Source organism: Pan troglodytes, chromosome 21 (genome assembly GCF_028858775.2).
Source record: "Pan troglodytes isolate AG18354 chromosome 21, NHGRI_mPanTro3-v2.0_pri, whole genome shotgun sequence".
NCBI lineage: Eukaryota > Metazoa > Chordata > Mammalia > Primates > Hominidae > Pan > Pan troglodytes.
The window spans coordinates 22,010,860-22,027,013 of record NC_072419.2 but is presented as its reverse complement, the minus strand read 5'-3'; the positions used below and the strand labels follow the sequence as shown (position 1 = coordinate 22,027,013).

General features: G+C 39.4%; 1 protein-coding gene across 11 annotated transcripts in view; it reads right to left on the bottom strand.

Annotated features, from left to right (window-relative positions):
* The window catches only part of MACROD2 (mono-ADP ribosylhydrolase 2), a 2,047,165-nt gene that overhangs the window by 547,377 nt on the left and 1,483,634 nt on the right, over nucleotides 1–16,154 (bottom strand). For all 11 annotated transcript variants that reach the window (XM_024352108.3, XM_063803019.1, XM_063803020.1 and 8 more), the window contains one exon: nucleotides 6,793–6,866. In XM_024352108.3, coding sequence (XP_024207876.1) covers nucleotides 6,793–6,866 — 74 coding nt within the window. The remainder of the gene's footprint in view (nucleotides 1–6,792; nucleotides 6,867–16,154) is intronic.

Genomic DNA, 16,154 nt, shown 5'->3' with positions numbered 1-16,154 from the left:
AAGGCGTTTCATGTCAGAGACATAAGGCAGGCCCCACACTGGGGTTTTTTTTTGGTGATCCATAACGTGATGCTGAAATAAAAGTGGCAAACAATTTTTAACATTGCATATGCTCAAAGACCTCTGCCAAGAAGGGGGAAAAATAGTTTTGGCACCAGAAGTTAAAGTGCAACAGTTTCTTTGTGATCAGTAATGAGGAAACAAGTGGCTGTGTTCTCGACCTTGTCAAATCAGCATGAGAGCAGCATCTGAACCACTCAGGAGGCTGGACGTGCATTTCTACAGTGGATTCCTAATTCTGTTTTCTGGGGTAGAGAAATATGTTCAGCTTCTTCAGCAGTTTGTGAATTATGTGCCTGAATATCGGAAGGCGAGGGAGGGTGACAAGGCTAACTGCTTCCACGCAGTAGAAACCAACGTCTCTACTTCCAAAGGACATCAAGGATGAACTCAAAGCTAATTTTGTCTCTGGCTATCGGCATCTTACCGTGAGGTCTAGACCACACTGGGTAAGGTCTGGGAGCCTTGGCTGGCATCAACTTGCAGAGCTGGACATCTGTCTCAGAGCGATGCTGCCACACATATACAGCATCTCAGGATCCCCTGCCACATCTGCAGGCTTGCTACTTTAAGTGACAAACAGCAATACCACAGGTGTTGTGTTTCCCTCTGCAGGCACACAGTAAACTATTTAAATGACAAGTAGATGATATTTAACATTTTGAACAACAATCTGTTGGTGCTAAAGGCATAGTCAAAAAAAATTATGTCGGGCAAAGACCCAAACCTTGTACGCGAGGAGAGAAAAGTACCACCTTCCTCCTACATAAAAGAAAACCCATTTGGGTTTTGAAAATGCAGAGCTGGGTTTTTCCTTGCCAGTGATTTCCAAGTCTAGGCAGGTGGCCTAGCCAAAGGCCTTCAAAGATGAACCAAACACTTCTCCATTGAATTGTCCCCAGCCCAGAGCAATGGGATCTGTCTGGGGAGGAGAGCAGTATAGATAGGAGGGAGGATATTAGGGAATTCCCTTGGAGTAGTGCAGCGGGAAGGAGTCCATCCTCAACAGCCCACAGAGATGATGCTGGGGCCGGGCCTCAGGGGAACCAGGGGCTCCCCTTTGGATAGCTGCAGGTGGCCACAGCTTTACCTAGAGCCTCCTAGAATGCTGGGTTTCTGTCCATCTATCTGCTTCTTTATAATTGATGGTAGGAGGAGAGGGGTTCAGGTTTCCTTCATGATACAACTAATCCTTGATCAGTACTTTAGGGTTCCACATTTAAAAGTTCCTGGGAAATCCACTGATCCTCCAGCTCAGAATCGTCGTCTTAGAAGCCGTATTCCCTGACTAGCAGGACTTCCCGGGAAAATGAACACACGGTGCTATGTGCTGTAGGATGCTTGCTCCCTTGGGGTATCTGAAATATTGAATATGACCACCATGACTTGGAAATGTCTCACAATATCAGGACATTTGTGGCTCTGAAGGGTGAAATGCATCCTGTTCTACTTTTCTGTGGAAAAAATGGCAAATATGTGCATTGTCCCAGAGATCAATAGCCAAATGCCATATGAGTCCCTGGGGTAGAACAATAGAACAGGCACTGTAAAAACATTTCTTAGGCTAACTTTCAGATATGAGCAGGGGGTCTCAGAGCTGCAGAGTGGGGAAATACCTATTCCGCAAAGAATTATATTTCTAGATTGCATGAAAAATAAGGAATGCATGAAATTGCATTTGATAACACAGAGCAGCCACCCCAACTTAGAAATCTAGGCCACATTTCTACTGTTCATTTCCATAACAGTCCCTTATTTTGCTCACCTATTTCTGTAATAAAGTTACTACTTGAGAAAAATGGTGCACTTAGAGAAGGTTATCATGCTACCTGCTGTCAATTTTTACTGCCAACTCTGATATTCTTTTCTTTTGGTTTTCTGAACTCAGAAGTTCTTAATACTTAATTTAGCTGAAAATGCCAGTGGGTAATCTTCAGATCCTGCCTGCCTCATGTTTGATCCCTGGGTTTCTCTGCCACCTTACCTCTTCAGTCATGATTGTCATTTCTTTGTATTTCTCTTCTGTGTTGTGAGATAATTCATCTATCTGATCTTCTCATAGCAATAATTCAGTTCTCAGTAGTGAATATTCTTTTTTGTTTTTTTAAGATTTTCAACTCAAGAGTCATCATGTTTTTCAGTTCTAAGTCATTTTTGTGCCTCAATTACAGCCTTTTGAGAATGCTCCTTTTTTTTTTCTTTTTGTTAAAGTGCTGCTTTAGCTCTTCTGCTAGAGCTGCCACTGTTTGAGCCACTGTGCTGTGTGTGCAGCAGCATTCCTCCCCTCGGGTTTCTGAGTCCTCTTAAATATATGCTGTGCCCTTGGAGTTCAGACTTTGGGTAAATTAAACAAGTGGATGGTGGGCAACAGAATATGATTTTCCCCCTCCTGACCACTGGGACTCTAGTCAGACCTCTCTGGGTGTGGAAGTATCCAGCCACACCAGCTGGCGGTGATTTATGAAATTAAACATAAGCAAATCAACTACTGTGTTGGGAAAGAAAAAGTGCACATTCCTGATGGTTTAGAAATCAGAGAGTAAGTTAATGGTGAAATGTAAAAGCTCATCAATTATATGACAGCATCAATTATTTATGCGGAATGACAGCCACAAACCATGAAATTTGTGAATGTTGAATAATAAACTCAGCTGAATAAGAACAGTATGAGCACTGATGGGAGACTCACATTACATAGATTCCTCTTTTTTGTTTTTTAAAGGAAAATTTTGGGGGAACCTCACCAGCTAAGAGCTTCAGAAAATGCAACCTTATCCATCGAACCCAGGCCTTGCCTCAAGCAGGGCTGATTGACCCACGAATGGACAGACACAGTCATGATGGGGCCACATGTAAGCAGGTGAATGAGAATAAAAGATAACATGCAACAGGATAATAATAATGAAACAGAGGCATGGGAGAGATAGACATAGAGATGGAGTGGGAGAGAATGAAAATGAGCTACCTCGGTTCTTATTGGATTTATAGTTTGGGATTCTATCATTCATGAGACCCCTCTCTAGTTCCGGCCCTTGGATTTCAAGACTTTTTTTAAAAATGTAGTTCACTTATACAACACATTCTCCTTTATGTAAGCTAGTTTGACTATATTCCTTTTTCTTGCAAGCAATCTCAAACTGAGGCCGAACCCAGGTTAAAGTTATGGTAATCTGATCAATATCACCAGGTGTTTCTTTCCTACTTCTATCTTGAGCTTTAGGCTCCAAGAGCCAATTGTCTATTTGAAATCTTCATTAGATATCTAAAATCATTTCAGACTTAACTATCTGTAGCATGGCAACACAATTCTTGTCTTCTTTATATTTTTCATATAAACATGCTCTTATACCAATATTCTTCATCTCAGTAAATGCACCAAAATTTACCCAGCAGCTCAGGCCAAAAATTTAGTTGTCATCCTTGATTCTTCTCTTTTTGTCATATATCACATCTGATTTACATTTATAATAGACATTACTAATTTTTGTCAATATTCAGTTTTCTCTATTCTGAACATACAAAAAGGCTGCATTTTCTTGTCTCCTGGAACTCAGTCCCTGGGTGCCTTTTTCTGGACAATGAAATGTGAGTGAAAGTTACATACATCATTCCTTTGTAGAAACATTTCTACAAGGGAATTGATTATCTATCTTTTCTTGTCATGTGATAGATGATATTTCACATGGTAGAGTATCTGTCAGCCTGGATTTGTAAGTCAGTTCCCTCCGCTGACTCAAGACGTACAAACAGTGCGAGCAAGAAACATACCTTTGCTGTTTGTGATACCAAGATTTGAGGGTAGTTTGTAACTGCAGCATAACCCTATCCTAACAGAAAACAATCCTCTAGTCCTATTGGCTGCATCATCAAAGTATACCCCAAACTTGACGCTTGTTACCTCCTTTTCTACCATCACTGTATTCCAGAGCACCCTCATCTCCTGCCTAGATTTACTGCAGCATCCTCTTAATTGGTCTGCCATTTCCTACTCTGATATCTTATAAATATCAGATATCCTTTTCGGAAGAGCAGCCAGGCGTGTTTTTTAAAGGTGAATTATATGTGTTATTCTCCTACCCAAAACACTTCAACAACTACCCACTAGAATAAAATTCAAAGTCTCTCTATGAACCACAAGACCCTATAATCTGACTCTGTCTATTTCTCCAAACTTGTCTCCTGCCATTCTTTCGTCTCTCTGCTTCAACCACATTGGGTCTCACCATTGCTAGCAAGCAGTGAGCTCATTCTCTCTTCCAGGCTTTTCTCCTATGGTTCTCTCTGTGTGGAATGTTTTAACTCAAGACCTCTGTATGGCTTGGCTTCCTCCTTCCCATTGTACAAATCTGTATTCCAAGATTACGTCCTCAGCACAGTCTACCTAAAAATACATTCTCCAATTGCCCTGTTTTATTTTGTAAAGCACTCTTTGAACTTTCCTATTTCTTTATTTTTTATTTGCTTAATTTATGTTAAGCAAACATAATTTTTTTTTCTAGACTACCAATATGACAAAGCAAGGATTTTGTTTTTCAGTGCTCTGTCCCTGGAATATAAAAAAGTATCTGTTGCTTACGGGGATTCAATAAATATTTATCAAATGAGTGAATTAATGAATAAGTAGCTTAAACAATCAGAACATCAAAATAGTACTGCAATGAAGAGAAAACAATTAGAAGCAATACTCTTTTACAAGTCCTTAACCTAGTCTGTTGTTTGCTTTAACAGAGGAAAAAATAAATCAAAATACTGCTGATCAATTTATTTAGCTTTTATCTAAGACCTACCAATTATAATTCATTTATTTAGAAAAACCTGATATGTTCAAATTGACTTGCTTAAATTAGAATATTGAAACTCAGGGTCTTTTTTAAAAGGGAATCAGTACAGGATATGTTTACAGTTGCAATAGCAATAACTGAGTTTCTCAATCCAAATTATCTATATTTTCTACAATGGACCCAAGAAATTAGCAGAAAAATAAAAGGATATGAAAGCAAAAGAATGGACTCAAAGATAGGGTAGGCAAGTGAATTAAGTAGAAAACACTAGATTAGAAAATTTCTATGGAAAATAACTTTCTGAATAATTTAGCTAGAGAGAATCAATGAGTAGAATTTGTCGATGAGATGTACCTGTGACCAACATGTTTATTCTTCATCACTATATCCTCGATGATATGACTTTATGCATATGTCCATCACATCCCAAGATGATGCATGAAAACTTCCTCCAGTGGGGCATATCCTTGGATTACTATTCTAGTGGAAATGATGGATATGCACTGATACGCTTGCTCGGTTATAAACTTTCACTCATGCAACATGCTACACTTTTGCAAAGCAGTTAATCCAGGTGTGGAACATTTACTATGACCAAGCAATATATTGAAGATAACTGGCTTTTAAAGGAACTGAGTTTCTCTTTCTGGCCTTGGTGGCATTCCAATGAGGAACGTCCAATGAGTTATGAGAGCTGGATTAGTCTCTTGGCTCTGTGACTTTCCAATCTTGAGTATGTCATTTAACCTTTTGAGGGCAAATGCAGATGAAGATAACATATACCTACCCTAGAGATTTCATAAGGTTGTTGTGAAAAGAAAATAAAATGTGTCAAAGACATGTTTTGTAAGCTGGCTATTTTAGCTATTTGTTTTTCTTCTGCTTCTTTTAGGTGATTTAAGATATCCTTTAAATTGAAATTGCCATATTTATACATTTCAAAGTAAGAGGAAAATAAAGGGTAAGCACCAAAATGGATAGGTTTGGCCATGTGGTCAACAAATGCTGAAATTACAATAATTAGAAAATGACACTGCTGTTTCTTCAAACACACAAAAGTACCAAGTGCTTTCTCATTTGAAAACCCCATCACCTGTTTCCATATCTAATTATTTCCAAATAATTCATCTCCTACCCAAGGAAAATAGCTAAATTCATGGTCCATCAGAAAATGAAACACAATTTTTATAGCCCTTATGTGAATAACTGAGGAGAAAAACAAAATCAGAAGAAAAATGCATAAGATTGTGCATTGCCTGAAACCTCCTAGCTGTTACAATACGTAAATCAACAAATCTCTGAAATTTAATGCTCCATGGTCTCTAGTTATTTTGCTGCTTTGTTTACTTGAGTAATTCCCCTATTCATCACTAAACGTATCACAAAGATCTTATTAAGTAAGCAGAATAGGAGGATGACGAATACTCTGATGAAGGCATTTAGTTTCATAAGAAATCCCACTCATAACGATTTTGTGATCAATTATACAAGCCCACTTCAATCTCACACTCAGAAGTGACTTTAGGGAAGTGATTAGTTATAAATCCAAAGAACACAGATACCAAACAATTACTGTACACCAGGAACCTCAAGTCAACAAAGATAACTTAGCTTTAAGGAAAATAGCATAGGAAAACTCCTTATTCTTAATGAAATCCATCCCGTTCTCTTTTTCACACATATAACCCATACTATCCACCAATGTAAAAAAATTAGATTATGGCTAAATGAATCTGGTCACTTCACCAGATAGATCAATAGAGTTGCTGCATTCTATCAATTACCAAAAAACATTTAATTACTCATGTAACCCAAGTGAAGAACGGTCAGCTAGGTTTGGCTCAATGACTAGGTGTAGTTGATAGTTATAAAATTTATGTGCTTTTTTGGGGGGAACTGAGCATCAAATTACATCATCTCGGATGTTCACTGATTATGTCGTTCCTCCTACCTCATGGTGATTCTTGGCAAGCCATTCCTTAATGGTGCTGAGGGCAATGACCGCAGCAGGCTCGTTGGGAAAGCCTAGATGAAGAGCAGAAAAAAACAAATGAACAACGAAAGATGAAGGCAAAAGGGAGGCTAATCACGCTATGATACTGGAGTTTTCTCATTTAAACAACATTCAGTTCAACCAATAAGTACAGGCCTCAGTAAGATGTACATGGATATGAAGCCTGTGATCCTACACACAGGCATTAAGAAGGCTGGTCCTACACCAGTACAGAGTTTAAAAAACAAAAAGACAATAAATAATTTAATTGTGTCTCTAATCTTATAACAACATCAATTAAAAACATATTTACATATGCATAATAGATTACAATAGACTTTCATATTATTTTCTTATAAGAAGTGCTCAGATTAAAGTTTATTATCCTCAGCTTAAAAAAAAAGTACATGTGTCTCAGAGAAAACATGCAGTTAGTCCAGGGTCAGTTCTGCCAGTCACAAGGCCAGCAGAACTCCACCAATGAAACATACCACAGAAACTTATTGTCAGAATTCAAAGAGGGTATTTCCTGTTTCACTTGGGGCCATCAGAGGTGATGCTTGGAATTGAGACAGCATGAGCTAATCAGGTCTTGTTGTATAGGTTTGGTTTTAGAAGGGCAGCAAGAATGACAGACTTATGCTTTGTCCCAAAGAGCAGAAGCGTACATGCTCAGAGTCTCCAAAACACATTCAGAATGTCACCATAGCTGATCTAAACCAAACACATTCCTGGACCTGCAGAATCATCAAACATTCTGCCAATAGTGATGGTATGTGAAGGAATAACCTTATCAATGTATATATTTACAGAGCAGGAAGCAGAAGAGATAGGAGTAACTATGCTACTGAAACTACGCTCTTAGAGCTCACCACTGCCTTCCTAATCACCAAATCCCATCACCTTTCAATTTATCTTCAAGCTCTCTAGTGTTAGATGTGTTTGACTAGTTTTTTTATGTTTTATTCTCCTCTCACAGAATTTTTATTTTTTAACTGTATTACTTATTGTTTTAAAGTTTACAATTCAGTGGTTTGTACCATGTTTTTAAAGTCTTGCCATCATCACTAATTCCAGAATATTTTTATCATCCCATAACAAAAATCTGTACCCATTAACGGTCACTCCCCAATCTGTCACCCAAAGCCCCTCGTAACCATTAATCTACTTCTGTCTTGATGAATGTGTGACTTCTCCTCCTGAATTTTTCAACCCTGCCTTCTTCCACGTCTTATTCTTCCTGTTTGACCAATTCTTTCCTGGCTTCTTTCTAGCGGCATTCATTAAATGTGTGCCATTCCCAGCATCCTAAACTCAGCCCTCTTTTTTTCTTTATATGGCTTGTCTATGAGGATATCTTCTGGTCCAGAGTCTCCTGTGACATTTTCCATACAGATGCAGAAAGAGAGATGTTGCGGAAATGGAGAGAACCAAGACTTAAAAGACCCAGTTTTATTGGAGGGCAAATATTATTCTAGTAGTTCAAACTGATGGTTCAGATCTCAGTACGTCTTCAGAAAAAAAATGAGTGAGAGGACAAGAAAAAGACAGATATTGTCCCCATTTCCAAGAATATGTGTTGCTTTCCTGATTAGGTTTCTACAGGCTTTGCTAGAGAGTTCATTAAGAAAGGGGACAAAACAAATCAGAGCCAAGCTTAATTTTTCTTAGAGACAATGACTGTTATACAGAAAATGTGCATAAGTTCTTGAACCTTTGCAATGTCTACCACATTTGGGATTGTGCATTTGTTATGAATTGTTTAATCCTATTCGTTTTCTTTAAATGAATGCACCAAAATGTAAAACTCTTAAATTTTCTTTAAAGTTAATTGTCAGTTAATTTATTTAAAAAGTATTACTGAACCCCACACGAGTAGCTATGTCATACTTTTAATGAGTCCCTGTCCTCTAAAAGCCCAAAGTCTAGGGGAGGAAATAGACAAGTAAAGAGGCAAACAAAATGCAGCATGACAAGTGTATTAGGGGTATGTGGACACAGATAAAGAGGACTAAGTTAGAAAGAAGTGTGAGGCTTGCAGGAAATAATAGAATATTTGAGGAAGAGAGCTGTAAAATGGGGAACCAAGGAGACATTATTCTCAGAAATAAGCTGTGAGTCCCGAGGAATCAATGGGAAAGGTTAGGAAAAATGAACGGGAGAGAAAAGCAGAATGAGAGTACGGGTGAGCTGCAAAGGAGGAGAAGGAGGCGGCCAGGTGCAGTGGCTCACGCCTGTAACTCTAGCACTTTGAAGGGTCGAGGTGGGAGGATCACGAGGTCAGGAGTTCAAGACTAGCCTGGCCAAGATGCTGAAACCCCATCTCTACTAAAAATACAAAACTTAGCCAAATGTGGTGGTGGGCACCTGTAATCCCAGCTACTTGGGAGGCTGAGGCAGGGAATTGCTTGAACCTGCGAGGCAGAGGTTGCAGTGAGCCAAGATTATGCCACTGCACTCCAGCCTGGGTAACAGACCAAGACTCTGTCTCAAAAAAAAAGAAGGAGAAGGAGGCCAGGATGGGCATTTCCTGTTAGGGGATTAACCATAGGAGGCCTTTTCAGTCCATCTCTGCCCTGAATTTAACATCTAGATTTATAATCGCCTGTATACTTCCCTTTAATACACTTCAGCACCAGCAATGCAATACATGCTCCTACCTAAAACAAATGTCATCCCTGGCTTTCTGGTTTCTGTCTATGGCTTTACCTCTCTCCTAGTTACCGCCATGTTTGACCGACTTCTCTGTTGGTAACCAAGTCCTAAAGGCATTGTCCCTCTGAACTATTTTCCACCGCCCCTTCCTTTCCTCCCTTTCCCATTGATTTCATTCAAGGTCTGATTGGCCCTCACCCAGACAACTGTGGTTGACAGCTGTGCTCCTTTGGTCTTCCTTCCCTTCTCCAATCTATCCTGCAAGCCACTTTCAAGTGATTCTTCCTAGGCATAGGCATAGTTAGCATTACACCTCAACCTTACACAAAACAGAGGCAGCCTTTGTTGACTCTCCAACACAGAATAAACACAGGCACCCTAGCTTTGTGTTACACATTCCAATGACCCCAGGGGGCCTTTCTAGATTTATTTCTCAGTTTTCTCTTATTTATTCTCATCTCATAAAATTCTTCTCCAAATGTTAGGTATGTTGAATAAGTACTTAAATCATAAAATTATAGGGCTACATAAAACTAATAAATACTGCAATCACACTCAGTTGCAATGACCATCAGTATTAACATTCACCTTTAGAAGACATAATTCCCCACAGAGAAATTATACAAGTTGTCATAGAACCATGGCAACTATGGTCAGTTCTCAATTATTTGTGACCTCCTGGTCACTCTCTCATATTCATCAGAGCATCTGGCACTGAGTTATGGTTTTCATCTTAACCTCAAGGTTTGCTGTAACCCCACGTGATTTCAACACCCACAAGAGTGACCCACCCCGCGCTTAGCCAGTCCATTGACCCGCTCATCTTCCACAACAACTTCCTCCATGGATCGTGCCCTGGACCTTGATGCAACATTCCCGATTCAAAGTTACTGATTTAAACAGCTCTCTCAAAACTTGTTTTCTCGTTAGTTTGTTTGCTCAGCTACTTTCCAAGGAATATTCTTTCACAAGCATCACAAGCATCACAATCATTTGAAGCCGACTCTAGCTTCAAGCCACTCCCCAAGTTAGTGGCAACATTTCTCCCCTGAATAAGCTGGCCCTTTCTTGTCTCTCTAGTCTCATCTCATGTTGCATTGCTCTTTGTTTTCTCCACTGCAACGACACTGGCCTTCTTTCTGGTCTTTGAATGTGGTATTTTTATTTTGCCTTCCTGTCATAAGGCCTTGCTCATGCTCTTTCCTCTTTCTGAAATGACATTTCTCCTCCTTTTTTCCTAGTGTATATCCATTTTATTTGTCCTCTGCCAGGTGATCACTTCTTCAGGAAAGGCTTCTCTGACACTGATGACTCCCTATGTTGTGTTTTCATAATACCATGTACCTTTACCTCACAGACCCATCACAGTTGCAATTCTGCATTTATTTATGTAAATATGTGATTAATAACCTTAATAGAGTGAAAACCCTGGGAGGCAGATAACACATCTGTCTTTGCTTATCACTGGATACCTAAAACATTGCTGGCACATAGAGAATGATCAATAACTAGGTGTTGAATGACTGACTGGATTACAGACTTGTGGATCTTTGTACATATTGACAACAGGAAAAGGCTCACTCCTGGGAGCACAGGGGTGTTTAGCCTTAGAGTATGGGGAGGAGGAAGGGATGCTGAGAAGGTACTCAACAGATTGTTATATTCAGAATATCCCTTTTCATCCCTGGGGAAAAATATCGAGATTTATGTGAAAATCTAGTTCCTCATAGGAAGATGTTTTGTGATTAATTAAAAGGGGAGAAAAATATCAAGATGAATATCCCTGATAATATGCCTGCTTTCAGTGGACATGGATATACAAGGTAAAGCATGATGTTCAGGATAAACAGCAACAGGACAATTCTTTCTCTACTTAACTACAAGACCTCCAGGGTTATAAATAAGACCAATGAATAGACAAAGACAGATTTTAGCCTAGGGATGGACTTCCAAGAGAAAAAGGCCTTCCTCAGAACATCACAACATATTCTGGTCACCAGGGGACTTTTGTTCACAAAAGTAGAATGGCCACCCGGAGGGGAGGCTACAGACAAGCTTCAGATGAATCACTGAATTAGATGACATGGGAAATCTCTTCCAAGTATGAGAGTCAATGAGGCTGAACAAGCCATGAATAATTTAGGGTCAGGCATGCAGGGAGTTGCATGTGTGTGTATCCAGGTGCACACAGATTCTGTGCTTCTGCTGGCATTCCAAAGCTTAGTTTTCTACTCATTAGCATAGATTCATAAAATTAACTTTTGTTGTAAATGTGAAAGTTGACTTATACAATAAATAATTTTTTTCTTATTTACTTTTGTATTGAAAGTGCTTGCAAATATTTTATATACTGCACACACACACACACACACACCCCATTATGCAGCTCAAGGTATAAGATACTTCTAATACCCCAGAAAGCTGCCTTGTCCTGAGTCAATGCCCAGCCCTCAAAATAACCACTATTCTGACTTCTATGATCAAAGGTTAGTTTTGTCTGTTTTTATACTTCACATATATGAATTATATAATGTGTGTTCTTTTTTGTCTATATTTTGTTCAAAATTATGCCTGCCTGATTTACCCATGGTGTTACATATAACAGTAGCTTATTTCATTGTAGTGTTGCATTCCATTGTATGGATATTCCACAATCTGTTTATCCAGTCGAGTGTTGATGAACAACTAGACTGTTCCCAGTTTGAGACTAATATGAATAAAGCTGCCATGAACATTCTCATACATGTCTTGGTGGACATAAGCATGTGTTTCTGTTGAGTATATATCCAGGAGGAAGGGCTGCTGGACTCCATGTTATGCTTGACTCTGGGAGATTCTGCCAGTTTTCCAAAGCAGCTGTGCCAATAACACTCCCACCAGAAGTATATGAAAGTGTAAAATGATGTGTTTTAATAATCTCTGCTGATCTATTTATTTAGCATGTTGAGATGTACTTTCTAATTAAATTCTCTTGACCACATTTGACCACATTTCAAGCTATTAAAGATAGCTTTAGGCTAGTCAATACTTTTTATAACTAGAAGCCAAGACAAGTTTTATGATTTGCCTGTCTTCTCGCTGCAAAGCAGTGATGTTCCTAAGCCAAGAAAGGACCAATTCTGTCAGCAGACCATCAAGACAATTTAAATAAAAGAGACAGAAGTGAAACAGCAAGTTGAATTTACAGTAGTTTTCATCCATAGCACATCAAATAACTCATTAGGTGGACATTTTCCTTTCACTTGGTTATTAAGCCGATATTTCTTTTCATCAAATTTCACTACAGAAAGACATAGCAATAAAGACTCATTGAAGATTCTACCCCATGTCTAAACTGTATGTTTGTTGGAATTATTGAAAACCCAGAATGGTTCCAATACAGCTACAGTAAATCTGGTTTTCACTTTGCTGGGGACAATTTTCCTCTCTATTTACTTTTTATTTTTTACTGTTATTGATATTTCCCTATTATCTTTAACTTTGTCCAAAGGCTGTCATGTAGAAACTAATTTTGTTCACCTGATATAAAATTCAAATATGTTTACTGGAACTCTAGCATATTCCACTAAAATAAAGATAGACATGACTTACTCTGCCAGTAAAACTGTCCTTTTTGGAGTCAGAAGCAACAGATTAGCTTTTGTTTTAAACTTTAAAATGAAAGTCTATTTGGGGCTATAGATTACCATATCATAGAAAGGCATATGGTGATACTTTAAATCAATCATTTCAAGGAGGTTCTTACTAGAAAAAAATTAAAATAAAATTGAACATAATGTTGGTATAATAATAATTTGGTATATTTAAGCCAGGCTTTAAAACCTTAACCCCATGCACCATTCAGAGTCTGCCCAGGGCTTCCGTCAACATCCCCTTCTAGATCTGTTGCCAGGTCTCACCTCAGCTTTAACTGCCTTTCTTGCAGTTTGTAAGAAGGCAGCGCTCTAGAGACCAATGTCCAGGCGAAACTCACAAATCTAAAAACTATTCTTTATGCACTCAATCATTTTATTTTCAGCTGAACAATGTCTTTTGTGATGGTTTTAACCTCAAAGGGTTTTCATCCATATCCTCACCCCACCCAGCCGAGCATGGGGCCCAAAGCTGTGATAAAACACCAGCAATTTTATGAAATCATAAATCCCTGTGTAGACTGCATATTATTTAGAAAGTAGTTGCTATACTAACCAGCCTTCCAAGTAACTAAAAGCTCTAAATTGGTACTGTATTGTTATAAATATCCAGAAGTTAGGAGCAGCAGTTTAAAAAAATCAAACTCCCTTGAACTCTGCACATGAAATTCACATCCACTTCTGAGCTCTCTATTCCTGCCAACTCTTTAATGAGGAAAGCATGGCACCGTGTTATTTTTATTCACGTGCACACCCTCAAAATAAAAATATTATGAAGTTATCAAACGTGAGACTTTCAGCACTGATAGAAACCTATGATTGTCCTGAGTGAGAAGGATGTATCACTGGGTTGATCAATATGTTGACATCAGTTGAACAGGGATTGTCAACATTGACTGTCAATGCAAAATTACACTTTGCTTGATAATTTCAGAGAACATAGCCATAATATTTTTCCATCTTAGCACACAAGTTCTGTTGTGGGGATCACAGGAAATCAAACAGTATACTTTTCAAGCTCGGGTGAAAAGAAATACAAATGTGAGATGAATTGTGTGTTGTTATTTTAATTTCTCCTGAACACACACACACGCACACCCTACCATGCACAGGAGGAGAGATTGGAGGGTGTAGATGGAGGATGTGATGGCAGGTATTGGGCAATACATTTTTTTTTTTTTAATCTCAAAACAGCTTTTGTCAACCTCTTCCCCCTAGGCCACCTTCCAACCCATAAAAGCAATTCTGATAGTGCAATGAAATCAAATTACTTGAGAATAATGAGCTGAAGGAGCCTCACCGTTAAGCACTTGCTAGACCAGCCACTCAGACCATTCTGGCTAAGGGCTGAGTTTCACAAAAGATAAAACAGGTGAAGTAATAAGAGTGACACTGGCCCCTATTACTGCAGTGAGCACAGCAGCAGAATGCTAAAAAGGTGTCACTGGCTTCGCCCAGGAGCACAAAGGGGCACCTAGTAGGCAAGGGTGAGGTGGCCACAGTCTGTCGTTAAGAGAGTGGAGTTGCAGCTGTTTTGTGATCTGGCTTTGGTATATGAGTATTATACACATAACATGGCATATTCATAAGTTGGGTAACAAGAGCAGATGCTGACGATGCACTGCATGTATCTTCTTGGCATATGCTGTGTCCTTGCAAGCTGCTTTGACTTAAACCTTTTACCTGAGGGCTCCTTCTGGTGCCAGCCCCTTTTACCCAAGGGCTCCTTCTGGTGGCCAGAGCTCACTTTGCCACATGTAGGGCAGGTCTAAAGGACCAGGGAACAAGGCACCCCCAAAACATTCTTCAACCAATGATTACTGAGAGTTGTTGGGTTAACTAACACCTCAGCTCCCTCACCCCTCAGGGGATAATGCTGAGGTGTGTGCTTTATAGTTTCCCAGAGTTGCTCAGTGAGCTCACACTCCACTTGCCCACAGTGGCAAATCCCATGATAATGCATTCTTTATTTGCTTCCTTTCTTTGTCTCTCTTTCCAAAAGTCACCTCCCAAATTAACAACTTACACACAAACCCCTGCCTTTAAATCTGCTTTTTGGGGGTAGTCAAACCATGACAGCTGTCAAAATGTATTGATGAATCTGAGACAATGAGGTGTCATGTCTGATCTTGCGATCACCCTTTCTCCACTGTATTCTACTTGTAACCTCTAGCACGTGCACAGTAGAGAAATGTTCTATAAAATAGCTAATTAATTGGGGAGGAGTTGGGGAGCTCACTGGCTGTCAGCACGACGGTAACATAATATTTCACTTCGGGGAGTATAAAGGTCATCTAGTCCAGGCACACACTGGCATGCACACCTGGCTCACTAGACAAGACAGCAATCTTGAAATAATAATAAACTGCTGCTAGTGCCGCTGCTGTTAGCATTTACTGAGCAATTATTATGTATAAGTCACTCTATTTAGTAGCATTTATCTGTGTTACCTCGTTTAATTTTCATAAGAATACAATGGAAAGTAGAAGAGAAAAGAAAAAGGAAGATGAGTTGCTCTGTAAATGGACAGCAATGTAATTGGACTTTACTGTATTGAGGGAAAGAGGCAAAGATAATTTGTTAGGAGAAAAGCTGAGTGTTGGGACAGAAGTTGAGGTAGGGCTTGCATATCTGCTAGACTTGCTGGCTCCTTGCTTCTATCACTCCCATTAGCTCAAGTAGCCATATGTTTCTCATTCACTTGATACACTGCTTCCTTTCAACCCCCACATCCTCACCACCTGTTTCTTTGGCTCCCAGAGCTCGGGACCTTCGTAGCCTCCCCACTCGTGATGGCTCCCTGGTCCCACTTTCTCTCTCAAACTTTTTCTCATTCCTTTGACTCCGGTGGACTTCGTCACTCCCATGACCTGGTGTTGGGTCTGATCACCTCAACAGAATTAATTTGGATTTATATTGAAAACTCCCAAGGCCAGGTGCGGTGGTTCATGCCTGTAATCTTAGCATTTGGGGATGTTTTGGCAGGAGGATTGCTTGAGCCAAGGAGTTCTAGACCAGTCTTGGCAACATAGA